General features: G+C 39.1%; 2 protein-coding genes and 1 pseudogene across 3 annotated transcripts in view; all 3 read left to right on the top strand.

Moving 5' to 3' along the window:
- The first annotated feature begins 522 nt into the window (after nt 1-522).
- LOC129012554 (large ribosomal subunit protein uL6-like) lies at nt 523-1,099 on the top strand (annotated as a pseudogene).
- Nucleotides 1,100-6,508: 5,409 nt separating this feature from the next.
- DTD2 (D-aminoacyl-tRNA deacylase 2) lies at nt 6,509-17,916 on the top strand. The gene is made up of 3 exons (XM_054448309.2): nt 6,509-6,645; nt 10,553-10,622; nt 15,440-17,916. The coding sequence occupies exons 1-3, from the start codon at nt 6,535-6,537 to the stop codon at nt 15,763-15,765; spliced, it is 507 nt and encodes a 168-aa protein (XP_054304284.2). The 5' UTR covers nt 6,509-6,534; the 3' UTR covers nt 15,766-17,916.
- The window catches only part of HEATR5A (HEAT repeat containing 5A), a 170,739-nt gene continuing 159,373 nt past the window's right edge, over nt 6,612-17,977 (top strand). The window contains exons 1-3 of one of the 2 annotated variants that reach the window (XM_063651510.1): nt 6,612-6,645; nt 8,962-9,064; nt 10,553-10,622. The gene's annotated coding sequence lies outside the window, so the exon portion shown is untranslated. Of the gene's footprint in view, nt 6,646-8,961; nt 9,065-10,552; nt 10,623-17,977 lie in introns of those variants that run through there. The other variant, XM_063651511.1, reaches the window with a different exon arrangement.

The following is a 17,977-nucleotide window of genomic DNA, read 5'->3' as shown; positions in this document are numbered from 1 at the left end:
TCAGATTATCCTAAATATTCTCTAAGATTTTTGTGTGATACGAAAACAGACAGAAGCTTAATTTCACTTTTTTTTTCCTTTGAGACTGAGTCTTGCTTTGTCACCCAGCTGGAGTGCAGTGGCGCAATCTCAGCTCACTGCAGCCTCCACATCCCGGGTTCAAGCAATTCTCCTGCCTCAGCCTCCTGAGTAGCTGGGATTACAGGCAGTGCTACCATACCCAGCTAACTTTTGTATTTTTAGTAGAGACGGGGTTTCACCATGTTGGCCAGCTGGTCTCAAACTCCTGGCCTCAAGTGATCCATCCACCTCAGCCTCCCAAAGTGCTGGGATTACAGGCATGAGCCACCATGCCTGGCCTCACTTTTACAAATGTAGTTTTATTAGCATTATCTGTTCACCTCAATAGATAATTGTCCCATATTCTTAAGCTAAAATAATTGTTCTTGAATACACAGTCCCCTTATGGGCTACAAGAATGTGATGACGAGACACTCTCTCTTTGCAGCATGTACCGTCAGAATGAAGACCATTCTCAGCAATCAGACAGTCAACATTCCAGAAAATGTTGATATCACTCTGAAGAAACACAGTTACTGTAAAGGGCCCCAGAAGAACCCTGCAGAAGGACTTCAATCACACCAATGTAGAACTCAGTCTCCTTGGAAAGAAAAGGAAGAGGCTCCAGGTTGACAACTGGTGGGGAAAGAGAAAGGAACTGGCTACCATTCACACTATTTGTAGTCATGTACAGAACATGATCAAGGGTGCTACTGTGGGCTTCCATTACAAGATGAAGTCTCTGTAAGCTCACTTCCTCATCAATATTGTATTCTGGGAGAACAGGTCTCTTGTTGAAATCCACAATTTCTTGGGTAAAAAATACATCCGCAGGGTTCGAATGAGGATAAATGTTGTTTGTTCAGTATCTCAAGCCCAGAAAGATGAATTAATCCTTGAAGGAAATGACATTGAGCTTGTTTCAAATTCAGTTGCTTTGATTCAGCAAGCCACAACAGTTAAAATCAAAGACATCAGGAAATTTTTGGATGGCATCTATGTCTCTGAAAAAGGAACTGTTCAGCAGGCTGATGAATAAGATCTAATAGGTGTCCAGCTTCTGAAACAAGATGCCCGATGAATCCTAAAATGTATTTGTGATTTTTTTTTTTTTTAGACAGTCTTGCCCTGTCACGCAGGCTGGAGTGAAGTGGAACAATCACAGCTCACTGCAGCCTCAACTTCCTGGGCTCAAGCAACCCTCCCACCTCAGCCTCCCAAGTAGCTGGGACTACAGGCACGCACCAACATGCCTGACTAATTTTTTGTAGAGACAGGGTTTTGCTATGTTGCCCAGGCTTGTCTCAAACTCCTGGACTCAAGCAATCCTCCTTCCTCAGCCTTCCAGTGTGCTGGGATTGCAGGGGTGAGTAACCGCACCTAGCCTTATTTGTGATATTTTAATTATGTAATAAAATACCTATTGATTTGGGACTTTTTCTGAAAAACAAAACAAAACAAAATAATTATTCTTTACAGCTATCACCCATAATGTAATTGTTTCATAAAATAACCCCTTGTAATTAGAAAACTGGGTATACAGATGAGGGGTATATTTTGCCACTAAATTATCCTGTAGAAGGTAAGTATTGATATTTCTCTCTGTCCATAGAAGCTGGAAGTAGTTGCTGCCCTGGATCTTCTCAGTGTGTCCTTTCAGATCCACTCTCCATCCTTCTATCTCCTATTCTGTGTCCCAGGAGGCTTTTTTTATGTACTGAATCAACCCTTACTCTAACCTCCAGCTGGGTGTAGCCAATGAGAGAAATGGCAGACGATCAAAGCTAGGAGGAAAGGGAAAACAGGCTGCAGTTTGGCAGAGACTGCATTTCTCTATGGAAGGTCACAGGTCCTGTCAAGTGTGACCTAGTTCTTGCTGGTTCTTGAAGAAAACTATTCCTTCCTCTTACCCCTTCAGAATGGTAACTGCTTCCTGTTGTTGCTAGCCCTGGGTCCTTCACTATCCCCTGATGGTTTTCCTTAGCCTTTCACATACCTGGTTAATGATCCCTTCATTCAACCTTCATTCAACTCTCTTATTCTCGTCACTTTCTTTCCCTTTCTTTCTTTTCTTTCTTTCTTTCTTTCTTTCTTTCTTTCTTTCTTTCTTTCTTTCTTTCTTTCTCTCTCCTTCCTTCCTTCCTCTCTCCTTCCTTCCTTCCTTTCCTTTCTTCCTCTCTTTCTCTCTCTTTTCTTCCCTTTTTTCTTTTCTTTTCTTTTTTAGATGGAGTCTTGCTGTGTCACCCAGGCTGAAATGCAGTGGTTCAATCTCAGCTCACTGCAACCCTCGCCTCCTGGGTTCAGGCGATTCTCCCACCTCAGCTTCCCCAGTAGCTGGGATTATAGGCACAAGCCACCACGCCCGGCTAATTTTTGTATTTTAGTAGAGATGGGGTTTCACCATGTTGGCCAGGCTGGTCTCGAACTCCTGAGCTGAAGTGATCTACCCGCCTCGGCCTCCCAAAGTGCTGGGATTACAGGTGTGAGCCACCGTGCCCGACCTTCTTTCTTTTTTCAATAGAGATGGGGGTCCCATCATCTTGCCCAGGCTGGTGTCAAACTCTTGGGCTGAAATGATTCTCCAGCCTCAGCCTCCCAAAGTGCTGGGATTACAGGCATGAGCCACCACCATGCTCAGCTTCTCTTCACCTTTTGAAAGTGTGCCATCTGTTTTCTGTCAAGACAACCACTTAGACAATTTTTCCAAGCCAAAATTATATCTGCCACTGTATAGAACTTTAGGAACCTAATTTTTTCATTTATGTGTTATGGCAGACAAAACTACTTTTTCAGAAATCCTTAAATCCACCTTCATATATAACCAGCATAGCTATTCATCCAAATGCACGTCCTAATTTGGCCCTTCCCGTTTCAGTATACAGTGTAACCTCCCCGTTTGCTCTTTTGATATCTAAATCACAGTGTCTTGGTCAATAATATAAAATACCCTACTCCACAAGCCCTTGCCATGGACTAAACCTTGAACGATCCCATTGTTCAACACTTCTCAAAAGCCCAGTTGAGAAAATTGATTAGGATTAAGTGAAGTACACAAAGTTCATGCATTAATCTCTAGTAGAGTAGGACTGTCACATTAGTATATTTAGACCATATTACATCTGAAGGCTTGCTTTTATTTTGGGGTTATATCAAGGGATTCTGATTTTATCAAGGAACAATTAAAGAAATTGCCCTAGAAAATCTGATACTACATTTGCTGTAGGGACATAGTTTAGCATATTTCTCACTGTCTCCTGTGCTTAGTACTTAGTTAGGTGTCTTCCACAAAAAAATTTTCTCACCCTCTTTGTTCGAGTTCTCATTTACCAAGCAACATCCTGATTTCTGTGTTACTCTCTCTACATAAAAATAATATGCTGGTCATACCGATTTTGAGTATTTCTCATCATTAATTAATAAAGAGACTTCTGAAATGATCTAGCTTCCTATGCTTCACCACAGGGGGAAACATGCTGACCATGCCCTGTGTGAGAATTTCCACTCCATGTCATGGCAATATTTCTTGTTATAAATGACTAAATTAGTATTCTGGTTCTACCCCAATCTAATGTGCATTTTAGTTAATGTTAACCAATTTCTCAGAACATGGTTTTTGTTTTTTGTTTTTTTTTAAATAAATCTCTGGGCTTTAAACTAGAAAAAAAAAAATCTCTGGGCTTTAAACTAGAAGGCTAGATCCTGTCTTCCCTAAGATAAAATACCTACCTCTTCCAGTTGCACTTGGTTTTTTTTGTTTTGTTTTGTTTTGTTTTGTTTTTTTGAGACAGAGCCTCACTCTGTTGCCCAGGCTGGAGTGCAGTGGCGCAATCTCGGCTCACTGCAAGTTCTGCCTCCTGGGTTCATGCCATTTTCCTGCCTCAGCCTCCCGAGTAGCTGGTACTACAGGTGCCCGCCACCACACCTGGCTAACTTTTTGTATTTTTTCATAGAGACTAAAAACGGTTTCACCATGTTAGCCAGGATGGTCTCGATCTCCTGACCTCATGATCTGCCCACCTCAGCCTCCCAAAGTGCTGGGATTACAGGTGTCAGCCACCTCACCAGGCCTGCACTTGTATTTATTAACATATCCTATATAAAGTCTCAGGTAAGAGGCTCAGCTTAGAGCTAAATCTGAGGAAAAGCTCTGCTTATCCCTAGAACTATGAAATAGATTATACTGCCCTTCCCTATCCTCTCCTATTTACAATCAGGAAGCTTAGCATCAACTCTAAGGAATCTTTTAGAAATGGTTCTCAAACTTTTCATGTTTGTGAAATACTTTGAATGCCAGAATTTAGGGCAGCCAACTTAAATGAATTAAAGAAGTTAAAATAACACTAAATTAGTTATTATACCATCTCAGAGGACATAGAACCCATCCACAATTAATCCCCTATCCATATGGTACACTTTCAATATTGTAGGTGTTTGAGAATTATCTCTGCTCAATGATTTCTCATACAATGACAAGGCAAAGCTCTCTCACATTCCAGTGAACCACCATCTTCTTGTAAAGCCAACTTAATGCTATGCTTTGCCTTTAGTTGCAACTTGAAAAAAATTGTGCAACCTACAGCACCTCAATACTACATACAATGAACATAATTGTTTTATAACAAAAATTGAAGTTATACATTTGTGAAAACTTTGCTGCATACTGTATCATCTCAGCACTCCAGTTGAGAACCACTGTCTTACCTGTTTTCAATTTCCCCCATTGTGGCTTACTGACATAATTCTAGTTTCTTTATTCCTAATGCTTTAATTCACATTTTACTATTTTATTGCATGCATGTCCTTCCTTCTTAAATTATTTGCAGAATGAAACTAAGTGTTCAAAAAATAAAATACAGAAAGGAAATGCTGTCTTTGGTGGCCACTCTCTATAGCCTTCTGCAAATAGAAGTAAAAAATAAGTTAGCCACAGCCTATTACGTACCTACAGCAATGTCCACGAGATCCTCACTCAATAGGAGGGTTTAAAGTAATTAGTGATTTTTGAGAAGCTAACCATCACCAACCATACTCCATCTATTCTACTCACAGGAAGGGTTTCCCAATTTGTTAAAGACACCCTCTCTGTAGAAAGATCTCTGTGAACCATATAACCTATTCTCTATAGACCTCCCTATTTCCTGCAACCACATACAAATGGACACCAAAGTCTTTTCTTATTCTGGGACATAGCTAACGGTTTGTATGTCAAAGTTTGTTTCAGGCCTGTAAAATCTGAATCTGAGAGACGGAGAGAATAGAGACTCAGTAGTTATAATGACATAAAGGTGCAGACATGAAGCAATTCAACTTGTCTGTGCTTTGCAGACAAATGTCAACAACTGTTGGAATCCCTGCAATGCAACAATCAGAGATCATGTGAGATTTTTCTTTCTGTTTTTACTAAAAGTGTAAACCTGGCTGCAAGATAACCAGCAAACAAGCAGCTTCGATTTTGTGTACAAAGGACTGTTGATTATGCATGGATTATTTTCTTCAGTCACACTACTTTGTATGGATAGCAACACTGTCAGTGATGTCATCTTTTTAAACAACAGATCCGAATGTATAGGCACATTGTGTCAACTGAGCCCAAATCAATGACCTGGGTAATGCAATCAGGGTAACACTATTATTCCTCATCTAAACCATCCAAGCCCATAGACAAATAAATGCTAATCTGATGCATGTTTAAGGAATACGTTACATGGGAAAGAAACTCAAGCCCTTGTTTAGTTTTATTTACATTCTAATATGTACTTCCAGAAAATGCATCACAGAATTTACATCATATGCATCCGAATAAGCTGTTTTATTTTTGTATTAGTAGCGGGCTAAGTTATTAACAATCATACTTTCTTGGATAAGAACATTTTTAACGAGAATATCTTCTAAAGAATGTGTATTCATATAGCATACCAATACCTTTTCACAACTGTGGAATCAGAATAATTTATGGCATTCCCGATAGAGGAGGCAGCATTGTTTTATTCATTGGAATAAGGAAAATTTTGAAGGATGTATATACAGCTTTTAGTTCCATCTCCGCTTGCTTTATGATTCGATTATTTGTTTACTTACTTTCATATGGGCATAACATGAATTTAAATCAAGCAGATTTAAAATTTTTGAACAGTTGGAACCTAAGCTTTCTGAGGTGAAAAATGTTTCTTAAAACGTTTGTAGGGAAAGAGATCTAACGAGTCTTTTCAATCGTTTAATAAAAGTATACACTGAGCGCCTTCCACAGAGTTGGGCAGGTGCTGCGGAGAAGCTTAGCGCTACCCAGGCCTCCAAGACCGCATATCCGGGACATTCCAGAGTCAGTCCGAGGCCCCGCCCTCTAAGGGCGGGGCCACTGGGCGATCGGGGCAGGCCCTTAGTCGTGCCCCGCCTCGTCTGCCCCGCCAGCGCGTCAAGGGAGGGGCCAGCGACACATGGCCTAGTAACCGTCCGGCCGCGGCGCTGGCTTAATCCATGGCTGAGAGTAGCCGGATTCCTCAGGCCCGGGCGCTCCTGCAGCAGTGCCTGCACGCCCGGCTGCAAATTCGCCCAGCCGATGAGGACGCCGCGGCCCAATGGGTGGAGGTAACGTCAGCCCGGCAGCTCTCGTTATCCTCCGGCGTGCGGGGCGGTTTTTTCCGCGTTGTCTCGGTGACTCGTCCTCTCTGTGTCTCTCTCTGAGACCGGCGGTCCGGCCGCGGGGATACCGGGTCAGCTTGAAGCTGGCCGCGGTGGCCTGCCTGGCTGCGCTTGTCTTTTCCGTCCTGCATCACCGTTCCCCGGCGCCAGGTGTAGCCCCCGAGAGGAAGAGCGCGTCTCCCTTCTTGGGGGGACCACGGGGATTTGAAACTGAGTTCGGTGAACTTCAGGCCTTACTGTCTCAGACCCCTTGCAGCTCGTGGTCTATGCTGGTCGGGGGCAAGCTTGTAGGTCAGGTTTGCTGCAAGAGTTCATGATCTGCTTAGACTTACGCCTCAGATCGCGTCGAATTCCCCCTATGTTGACTTGGTCTTAGCATAGAAATGAGATTTCCTAAGAAACAATTCTATTTCTAGAAGCCTTTTAAAATTTTTGACCTATTTCCAACTGAGAAACAAAGACCACTACTTTTATAACAATGTTGCATTGTTATCAAACACATTTCTCCAAAGAATTTAAAACATTTATGTCACTATGAGTTCCTTCTACTTTCATTTTTAAGACCGCCTGCCCCACTGCATACAAAAACAAATGAAATTTTCTTTAAGACCTCTGACGTATTTTTGGAGTACGTTAAAATGTAAGAAAAAAATTAGTTCATAATGAAGACTTTTGTAGATAATCAGAAACTTCAGTGTAGCAAAATCTCATTCGCTCATCTTTTCTGCTGAATTCGGTCCCAGATCTAGAATTACTTAAAACAATTTTAGTTTTTTTTATATATATTTTATTTATTTATATTTTATTTTTATTTTTTGAGATGAATTCTCGATCTGTCGCCCAGGCTGGAGTGCAGTGGCACGATCTCGGCTCACTGCAACCTCCGCCTCCCGGGTTCAAGCAATTTTCCTTTCTCAGCCTCCCGAGTAGCTGGGACAACAGGCGCAAGCTACCACGCTAACTTTTGTATTTTTAGCAGAGAACGGGGTTTCGCCATTTTGGCCAGGCTTGTCTAGAACTCCTGACCTCAGGTGATCCACCTGCCTCAGCCTCCCAAAGTGCTGGGATTACAAGCCTGAGCCACCGCGCCCCGCCTGCTTATTGTAAATAGTACCCGTGAACTATATGATGTGTGGGTGATTATTCTAAAATCAGAATCTGTTGCCCTGTGCTAATTTGGAAATATAAGCATAGAAATTCCTGTATTCTTATCTCTCTCCTTTCCCAGAAATTCACTTTTCTTATTTTTGTCATGATTTTTTGTGAGGTCTCGATTTCCTTATTTGAAATTTTATTATTTTATTTTGCCATCCTATCTAAAGAATTAACTGGCCAGGCGCGGTAATCCCAGCACTTTGGGAGGCCGAGGCCGGCGGATCACTTGAGGTCAGGAGTTTGAGACCAGCCTGGCCAACATGGTAAAATCCCGTCTCTACTAAAAATACAAAAATGAGCCAGGCTTGGTGGCGGACACCTGTAATCCCAGCTACTCGGGAGGCTGAGGCAGGAGAATCTCTTGAACCCGGGAGGCAGAGGTTGCAGTGAGCCAAGATCGCACCACTGCACTCCAGCCTGAGCCACAGAGTGAGACCTCATCTCAAAAATAAAAAATAAATAAAATAATTATCCTTTTTTTTTTTTTTTTTTTTGAGACAGAGTCTCACTCTATCACCCAGGCTGGAGTGCAATGGTGCAATCTGGGCTCACTGCAACCTCCGCCTCCCGGGTTCAAGCCATTCTCCTGCCTCAGCCTTCCAAGCAGCTGGGACCACAGGCGGCTGCCACCACGCCTGGCTAATTTTTTGTATTTTTACTAGAGACGGAGTTTTCACCGTGCTAGCCAGGATGGTCTCGATCTCCTGACCTTGTGATCTGCCCGCCTCGGCCTCCCAAAGTGCTGGTATTGCAGTCTTGAGCCACCGTGCCCGGCTGAATTATCCATTTTTATAGTTGCATCCAGACACTACAAATTGCAAACTATCAATCATTTAGTTTCCTTCCATGCTTATTTATCTTTTTTATGTTGTTTAGGCTACATCTCCTTATGCAAAATCACATGTATTTTATTGCTGGCACATCAAAACTATCAGTTTGTGTTTATAAACTTAAAAACTATTTTAAAGGCTTTCCCTTTCACTCCTACACACGTAACTAAATTAGTTTAAAGAGCTGACAAGTAATTTAGATGGTGAGAAAATGTAAATTCTTTCTTCTTACATATTCTCTACCCTGTTCTATTATTAAAAGTTCTTGTTTTTTTAGAAACAGCATTTTGATTGTCAAGATTTGAAGGTTACTTTCTTTGCTTGTTCTTAGTTTCATTCATTTAGAACTTTGCTGTCACAGACTAATGTTTTTGTTTCTGGTAAGTGAACTTTTTAAAGCTACAGTGAGAATTATCTGTATTTTTCTATATATCTGAAATGTTTTATACCAAAGAAGTTATAAGGAAAGTGATTTTTGACTTGAAGTCACAACTTAACATCTATTATGGAATAAATGAAAGGCAAAGACCTTAATGAGGAGATAATGTTAGTGGAAAGAACAGGTATTGTTCTGCAAATGATTAGGTATTTAATTCTGACATTGCATGTGTCCAAATATAAATATGCTTAAGATTTCGATTCATGATGAAAACAATACTAGTGGAGAGGCCTGTGACAGTAGTGCAAATACCTATAATAACTTGCCAGCTTCTTATGGGTATGCATTGGAGGCCCTTGCCTATTGTTTCAGTAGCATGATTGCACTTTTTAAAACTCACTTATTTTCCAGGTAAATCACGTGTGAGTGCAGAGCTGCATTCACATTTATCAAGAAACTTCTTTGGATAACACATAGAGCCTGGAACATATAGTTGAATGTTAATGCAATCAACAGATAAATTGAATCCCTATCATGTACAAAACAGCCTGTAAAGTGCTTTGGAAGTTAAAATGTGAAATAAATTGTGCCTCTGCCCTTAAATTTATTTCTACATACTCATTTAATAAACACTAATATAGCACTTACTATGAACCAGGCACTGTGTTTAAGCACTTTACAAATATTAACTCATTTAATCTTCCTAATAGCTCCTGGAGTCAAGATTAATTTATAGAATCAAAAAAATCTAATGATTCACTCAGAAGCAGAATCAAAGTCACTATTTAAATGTCTCTTTTCTGTATAGTCTCTGTCCTACAAGATCTAAGAAATATCCAAGTCATTATGTAAAATAAATAAGCCTATATTCCTGATAATAACCAACCTTTTAATGTAGAATTTACTATCACAAATGCAGTTTTCAAGTCCTAATCATGTTTATATAAAGCATTAACAACAACAACAACAACAAATAATTGGACAGTTTCCTGGAGTTTATAGAAATAGAATCAGACCCTTATTTTCATTATCTGTAAATAAATGGATTAGGGGAAATAAAAAGAGATGATGTCAAGAGATATCAGTTACATGTTGTTTATCCATCAGCTGTACCTGGTATAATGTGAATTCACTTGTCATTGAATAAATGGGGCCCAGCAAACGAAATGTGTCTAAGTCTGTCACCTTTACTTGGGAAAAGGCTGGTTGATCGTCTTAATGATTTTGATTAGAAATAAATGTTTGAAGGTATAACTTGTCTTCACTGCTCTTGGCTATATTTTAAACTTAAATGTGAAAGAAATAACTGAGATGATTGAAAATTGAAAAATATTTTGTTTTCTCACATGAGAAATCTTTTGTAAAGTTCATTTTCTGTGCTTTTAACCTCTATGTCTATAATATTAATAGTTGTGAAACTTTACCCATTTAGCCCTGTATCTTTACAGATATTGTTGTAATCTGAGTTTACTGTGGTGATTTCTCATAGGTCCAAAGAGGACTGGTGATCTATGTGTGCTTTTTCAAGGGAGCTGATAAAGAACTTCTTCCCAAAATGGGTACGTGTTTGACTTTGTTTCTTTTTTAAGAGTGAGAGGCCAAGCGTGGTGCTCACACCTGTAATCTCAATACGTTGGGAGGCCAAGGCAGGTGGATTACTTGAACCCAGGAGTTAGAAGCCAGCCTGGGCAACATAGTAAGACCTCTACTCTACAAAAAATAAACAAAAGTAACTGGGTATGGTGACCTGTGCCTATGGTCCTAGCTACTTAGGAGGCTGAGGCTGGAAGATTACTTGAGGCCAGGAGGTCGAGGCTGCAGTGAGCCGAGATGGTGCCACTGCACTCCAGCCTGGGCAACAGAGCGAGACCCTGTCTCAAAAAAAAAAAAGAGAGAGTGAGAAAGAACAGTAATAGACAAATGAACCCGAAGAGACAAGAAGCACAATCTTTTTCCTCCCCTTTTATTTTTAAAATAATAAATAATAAATAATAATTTTACATATTCATGGGATACAAAGTGATATTTTAATACTGTATACAATGTATAACAATCAAACCAGATATGCATTATCTCAAAAATTTATTATTTGTGTTGTGAATATTTAAAATCCTTTCTTCTAGACTTGACAGTATACACTAAATTATAGTTAGCCATATTCATCCTACAGTGCTCCAGAACACCAGAACTCATTCCTCTTATCTAGCTGTAATTTTGTATCCATTAACCAATCCCTGCCCATCCTAAGAAGCACAATCTTAAACTGTGCTGATGAGTTATTAATTACTTAATTCTATCTAGTGTTATTGGCCTTAGCTATTTGCCTGTTTCAAAGTTTAAAGTAAGCAAGTATGGTGGAATTTTTTAAAACATCTGCAGCATTTCAGATGACTTACAGATTGATGTAGAAGAGTGTACACACATACACATACACACAATGTACTTCAGCCAAGGATACAGAAACTTCTTGGAAGTAGGGTGGTCACACAGGGAGAAACAGATGCTGCATTTCTTAATATAGTTTCCTTTATCCCCTAGAGCCCCTAACAGAGGCAGGAGATGACACTGTATATACAAGATGTGGGTCTCATCAAACCTGGACAACTCAAGTTTATATCATTATTATGGAAGAATTTGCATTAGCCATGTATGCACTTCCTTGTGGAAATAAGAATAGATATAAGGTTCTCCTGGGTCTTGAGCTGAATTCAGTGTCATCACAGCCATACCTCCTCCAAGGACATGGAAAACAGAGTCAATGTTCAGGGATCTCTGAATAGTAATTTATCTACCTGCAGCTTTCTGGTTTCCTGGACAGGCTATAGCACTGTATAGTGATATGTATATATACACTATCTCAGATAGCTATAGCATTTCATGTGATAATTACATAGGTTCAGATATACCAAATCAAATCATATACCCTCTCAGGACAGTATTTGGATATAAGGATTATATCCACAAACAAACATACATACAAACTTGAAAGAAAAGAAGCTGTCCTTAAGGTTGGGAACAGGTTGTATTCTCCTCATTAGTAAAGGACAGCATCCATTAGTTGGATTAATAAGAAATATTAATTATACAAATGGGCAGTTGAAGCTTACAGAAGTTAACCTAGAAGAGCTTCAAGGGCAAATAGGCCAATGAGGAAGAGCTTAGACAAAAAGCTAAAACTCCTAGAGGGAATTTTATACTGACATATCAAACATGTCTGACAACTTTGTCAAAAGATGAAAACCAGACTTAAGAGACTATGCTAGGTGAGAATGGAAAGCCAGTAACTACAATAGTTTGAAATTTGAATCCAGAAGATAATAAGGAACATCTAAAGAGTTAAGAACATAATGTTCTGGTCTGAAGAAGAAAGGAAAAAAAAGAGAGAGGCCAGGCGCGGTGGCGCACACCTGTAATCCCAGCACTTTGAGAGGCCTAGGCAGGCAGATCACGAGGTCACAAGATCAAGACCATCCTGGCTAACATGGTGAAACCCCGTCTCTACTAAAAATACAAAAAAATTAGCCGGGTGTGGTGGTGGGCGCCTGTAGTCCCAGCTACTCGAGAGGCTGAGGCAGGAGAATGGCATGAGCCCAGGAGGCGGAGGTTGCAGTGAGCCGAGATCACGCCACTGCACTCCAGCCTGGGCGACAGAGGGAGACTCCATCTCAAAAAAGAAAAAAAAAAAAGAACATAATGTAATGAGGACTCCTATTACAGAGAATAGTTTGTCAAATCCTAATGCTGGAGTGTTACACATTCTCTCCACTTTCCTAAATTAATATTTTGCCTTGGATTAAATCTTTTTTGGTCCATAAAAAATGTAGAAATCTTCAAAAATAGGAAGAAAGTGTTTGTCATTCTGACTTAAGATTGACTTCATAAAGTTGTCTTATGGATTCTCAAATGGTTCTTCATCATAATAGGATAAAATATGCCTACCATATCCAAACCGCATGTTGTTTTATAGTGATTAAATCCTGTGCGCTTCCATATCTGTCTTTGTGAGTTCACTTTAAATACATGTATAAGATTGTAGTGAATTTAAAACACCGAGGAGGTCCACCTTAACTCTTGTAGTGGATAGTCTGACACGAACACATGATTTTTTATATCATGATTTTCAGTAAAGAAATATATGATTCTAAGAATCACATTCTACTCATTTGAGTTGTAAGCAAAGTAAGTCCATCTATTATTAATAGTATTAGCCTGTACTTCCCTCTATTCCAGTAGGCTAAGTAAGTCAATGTGATGGGATTCTCTTAAGCCTCACCTCATATTTATTACATAGATTCAGGTATTTCCAATCAAAGCATATATCCCTTGAGAATATAATAACCAGTTAAATCCGCAAAATCTGAATTAGCATGGTTAACATAGAGATGTGTAGAATCTTCCTTAATTCACCTTCAGTATAATTGGACAGAGGGCGAGAAACCTGTCAAAGCTTAACATCCCATATACATCATTAGAGATACTTGATTGATAACCTGTTTTAGGATATTTGAGTTTCCAACATGCCATTAATTCATTGTCTCGTTTTAATTCTACTTATTGGTTCTACATTGTATTTATCTACATACTGATATTTGCATACCAACAGCATTAACTGAAATCTCAGTTATAGCCAGTAGAGGGAGGTACGTGGAAACATAATAAATTGTAGCATTACCTCTCAGGCCTGTTATTCCAAAATTGCCTATTTACTCTGTCACTAGCCTGAGGCCTAGATAGCTAGATAGTGATTTCGAGTGGAATGAAGTGCCCTGGAAAGTTTCCTTACAAGCAGTCAATAAAGACTGCTGGCTAAACAGCAAAGTCCTATTTGTAATAGAGAAAACTAGAGGTATTTAAAAATAAATGTTAGTTAAGTGAAAATTGATGATGCTTAATGCCTAGCTTAGGAATTCATTTGGGTGTTCACCTTGGCAGGTTTTTACCAGATTAATTCCATGATTTGTAGAGAGGGGTAACCATATGAATATTTACTACAGACCCTCTAATAATTAAAACCGTTAGCTACCCCAACAGAAAGCATGCCTTTTAAAGCCTAATTTGAAGGCAGGTGTCTTGAAGTTTATATAGTTCCTTCTACCATTTGCCCTCTCAGGACTATTCTTTGCAAACAGAAGTCATGTGTACCTTTATAGAGGTAGGGAGACCCTAGGTCTATTTATATTAGACACTTCTTTTGCTTATTGTTTCAAAAATGGTTAATGTTGAGGTATAAAGGCTTTCTAAGTTTAGGCTTTTAGCTATATATGGATATTTATGGTGGTTTCGACACTTATTAGCTATAGGAAATCTCACGAATGCTACAAAAATAATATCACGTTTTCTTATATGTGTATGAAGATAATGCCATAGCTTTATATCTTTTTATTTACTTTTTCAGTTGTAACAATGAATTTCTGATGATTCTTGCTTTCACCTTTACCCTTCTCTCATGAGTAATATTTATAAAATGATTAGTCCATGTTAATATTGCCTTTAAGGTTATTAAACAACAAAATTAGCTGGTTTATACTGGGATTGAAACAGGAACCTTTGACTCCACTTAAAACTCTTGGCAACTAAGTTTAAAATAATAACTGCTAACTGCAGTAAAATTGTTATTTGATATTCCATTATAAAGAAGAATTTAGCCGGGCGCGGTGGCTCACACCTGTAATCCCAACACTTTGGGAGGCCAAGGCGGGTGGATCACGAGGTCAGGAGATCGAGACCACCCTGGCTAGCATGGTGAAACCCTGTCTCTACTAAAAATACAAAAAATTAGCCGGGCGTGGTGGTGGGCGCCTGTAGTCCCAGCTACTTGGGAGGCTGAGGCAGGAGAATCGCTTGAACCCAGGAGGCGGAGCTTGCAGTGAGCTGAGATCACACCATTGCACTCCAGCCTGGGCGACAGAGCAAGACTAAATAAATACATAAATAAAGCAAGCAAGCAAGCAAGCAAGCAAGCAGAATTTGGTGTGAGGAGGAGTTATCCTCATATTTTTCCAGTGGGATTTACTTACTAAATAAAAAGAACAGGAAGGTAAAATCTTCTCATGTATTCCCCCAGGGGAACAATATTTGAGGTTCCAGTGTACAGTTATTTCTTTAGACCTTTCTGGATGAACTTATTGTTAGGTTATCTTAACTGCCAATTCAGATTTAAAATATCATACCATTTTCTGCATGAAAATTGCCTTATCTTTCATGCTTAGATTATTTAGCTTAGTGAAGCAGTATTTTAAATCTAAATAGAGACTTTGGGTTAGAGGCATGAGCTGACAAACTGAATTTTTAACAGAGATTTGCTGACTAAAAACTTGATGGTTTTCTTCATGTTTGTTTTTCACTTTAAAATGTTTTGCCTTTCTTCCTCACCCAGTGAATACACTGTTAAATGTGAAATTAAGTGAGACAGAAAATGGCAAGCATGTCTCTATATTGGATCTACCTGGAAACATTCTTATTATCCCTCAAGCTACCCTTGGAGGAAGACTAAAAGGAAGAAACATGCAATATCACTCTAACTCTGGAAAAGAAGAAGGGTTCGAACTTTACTCTCAATTTGTGACTCTATGTGAAAAAGAAGTAGCTGCTAATAGCAAGTGTGCCGAAGCTGGGGTTGTAGTGGAACATGGCACTTATGGGAACAGGCAGGTGTTAAAGCTGGACACCAACGGACCATTCACACACTTAATTGAGTTTTGAAAATGAAAAACTAGTTTCCATAGCTGTTTTCTGGTATGAAATGATCTACAGTATAATTAGATTTTCTTCCCCTTCATCTTGAATATACTAATCTTCAGCATTTTTAGACAAGAAAATCTTGGGTTTCATATATAACTCTGCACCTGCTAATTGGATGACTTTGCCAAGTCACCTAAACTCTGGATCTCAGTCACCTTTTGTCCTACATTCCTCTACCCTTCTACTTGAAAATTTGAAATATGCTGTCTATTCACTTCATAGTCATTAAGGAAATGTTCTTAATTGTTTTTTTGTTTTTGTTTTTTTTTGAGATGGAGTCTCGCTCTGTCGCCAGACTGCAGTGCAGTGGCGCAATCTCGGCTCACTGCAACCTCCGCCTCCTGGGTTCAAGCTATTCTCCTGCCTCAGCCTCCCAAGTAGCTGGGATTACAGGTGCACGCCACCATGCCCAGCTAATTTTTTTGTATTTTTAGTAGAGATGGGGTTTCACCATGTTGGCCAGGATGGTCTCGATCTCCTGACCTCGTGATCCGCCCACCTTGGCCTCCCAAAGTGCTGGGACTACAGGCATGAGCCACTGTGCCCGACCTCTTAGTTGTTTTTAAAAAATTATGTACATTTTAAGTATTTTGCAACGAAGAAATTCATGCAAACAAGAAAAACACATTTCTTATACCATCAAATTTGTGTAGCATGTAATAAAAATAACTATTTGTATTAAAATTAGGTAAACTTCAGCACAACCCAATTATAACTTTGTTAATTTTGTTTACTATTTCAGTTTTCTATATTTCCATACGTAAGTCACCATTTCTTTTAATAATATGCATGAAAATGTAATATAGGGCCAAATGTGGTGGCTCATGCCTATAATCCCAGCACTTTGGGAGGCCGAGGTGGGAGGATCACTTGAGCCCAGGAGTTTGAGACCAGCCTGGGCAGAATAGCAAGACCCAGTCTCTAACATATACATATATATATATATATATATATATATGCACACACACATATGTAATATAGAAGGGTTATTGTGTGTTATATTACTTTCCAGGGACATCCAAATGTTTTACATTACTTTAAGAATCTTTACTTGATATAAGAACAAAGTATAAGGGTTTAAAAGTTGTTTTTATTAAACATACTATATAAATGGGTTAATGGTCTATTTTTCAGTTTTTACCAAAACCATGTGTCTCACTTTTTGTCTTTGCTTTTTAAAGAACTGGTTCATGAAATTAGTGTTAGTTCATAAATTGTTTAAGAAGTTCCTTTTCCATTGAATTAGATTGCTGTAAAAGGGAGAAAAAGGGAAGCTTCCCATAAGAATAGTTTGAAAACAAATTGACTTGCTCCTTTCCATATTATCTGCTTGATGATATGGAGCCAGTGTCAATTTTTCTGTTAGTGAATGTTTTGGACTAGATGTTTGTTCCCGTCCCCAAAATTTTATGTTGAAGCCCTTATTAATGTGATGGTATCTGGAGATGGGGCTCCTCCAACCATCCCATCCTGGAACATCCCCGCCTGAGGACACAGCGGGAAGGTGGCTGTCTATAAGCCAGAAAGAAAGTAGTCTCCAGAAACAGACCATGCTGACACCTTGAGCTTGAACTTCTAATAACCAGAACTGTGAGGAAATAAATTTCTGGTGTTTAAACCACCCAGTCCTATGGTATTTTGTTAGGGCAGTCTGAGCTAGGACAGTGATATAAGATAGTCAGCTAGTAAGGTAAACTTTTCAAAGGCAAGAGAGGAAGATATACAAGAAATTGAAAGAATAATTAAGTCAGTAAGAGGTAACATTCAGTTTTGGCAAACTCCTCTGACGAGTTGAAAAGGCTTTTTTTTTTTTTTAAGAGTAAAAACCAAATAACTAATTCTAATTGACAAAAAAAGGTAAATAAATAAACATCCTAAGTAGCTGCTGAAATTTCTGTTGTGTCTTATAGTTTCTTTAGGTCTGTGTTCCTAAGATGCTTAAAATTTTTATCATGAAAAATCCTATTTTCTCTATACCCTTCCTGCACTATTCTATTTTGGAACCAGAGAATCAATAACTGGCTTGGTAATGAGCTCATTGTCCTTAACTTTTGCTTTATTGATTCATGATACACTTACTGAAATGTAATAAACTATTCATAAACTTGCAAACTCCAGTTGTCTCAAAGTTTCTCCAAAGAGATATGTACGTCTTTCAAAAAGATAATGTTAC

This window comes from Pongo pygmaeus, chromosome 15 (assembly GCF_028885625.2).
Source record: "Pongo pygmaeus isolate AG05252 chromosome 15, NHGRI_mPonPyg2-v2.0_pri, whole genome shotgun sequence".
In the NCBI taxonomy this organism is placed as follows: Eukaryota; Metazoa; Chordata; class Mammalia; order Primates; family Hominidae; genus Pongo; species Pongo pygmaeus.
The sequence above is the reverse complement of the archived record's forward strand: the minus strand, read 5'-3'. Positions and strand labels throughout refer to the sequence as shown.

Bases quoted from the DNA above. Each gene is read 5' to 3' on its own strand.
- DTD2 (XM_054448309.2), top strand. From the start codon at position 6,535: ATGGCTGAGAGTAGCCGGATTCCTCAGGCCCGGGCGCTCCTGCAGCAG. The intron at 6,646-10,552 runs GTAACGTCAGCC...GATTTCTCATAG, and splicing joins CCGCGGCCCAATGGGTGGAG to GTCCAAAGAGGACTGGTGAT. The intron at 10,623-15,439 runs GTACGTGTTTGA...TTCCTCACCCAG, and splicing joins AGAACTTCTTCCCAAAATGG to TGAATACACTGTTAAATGTG.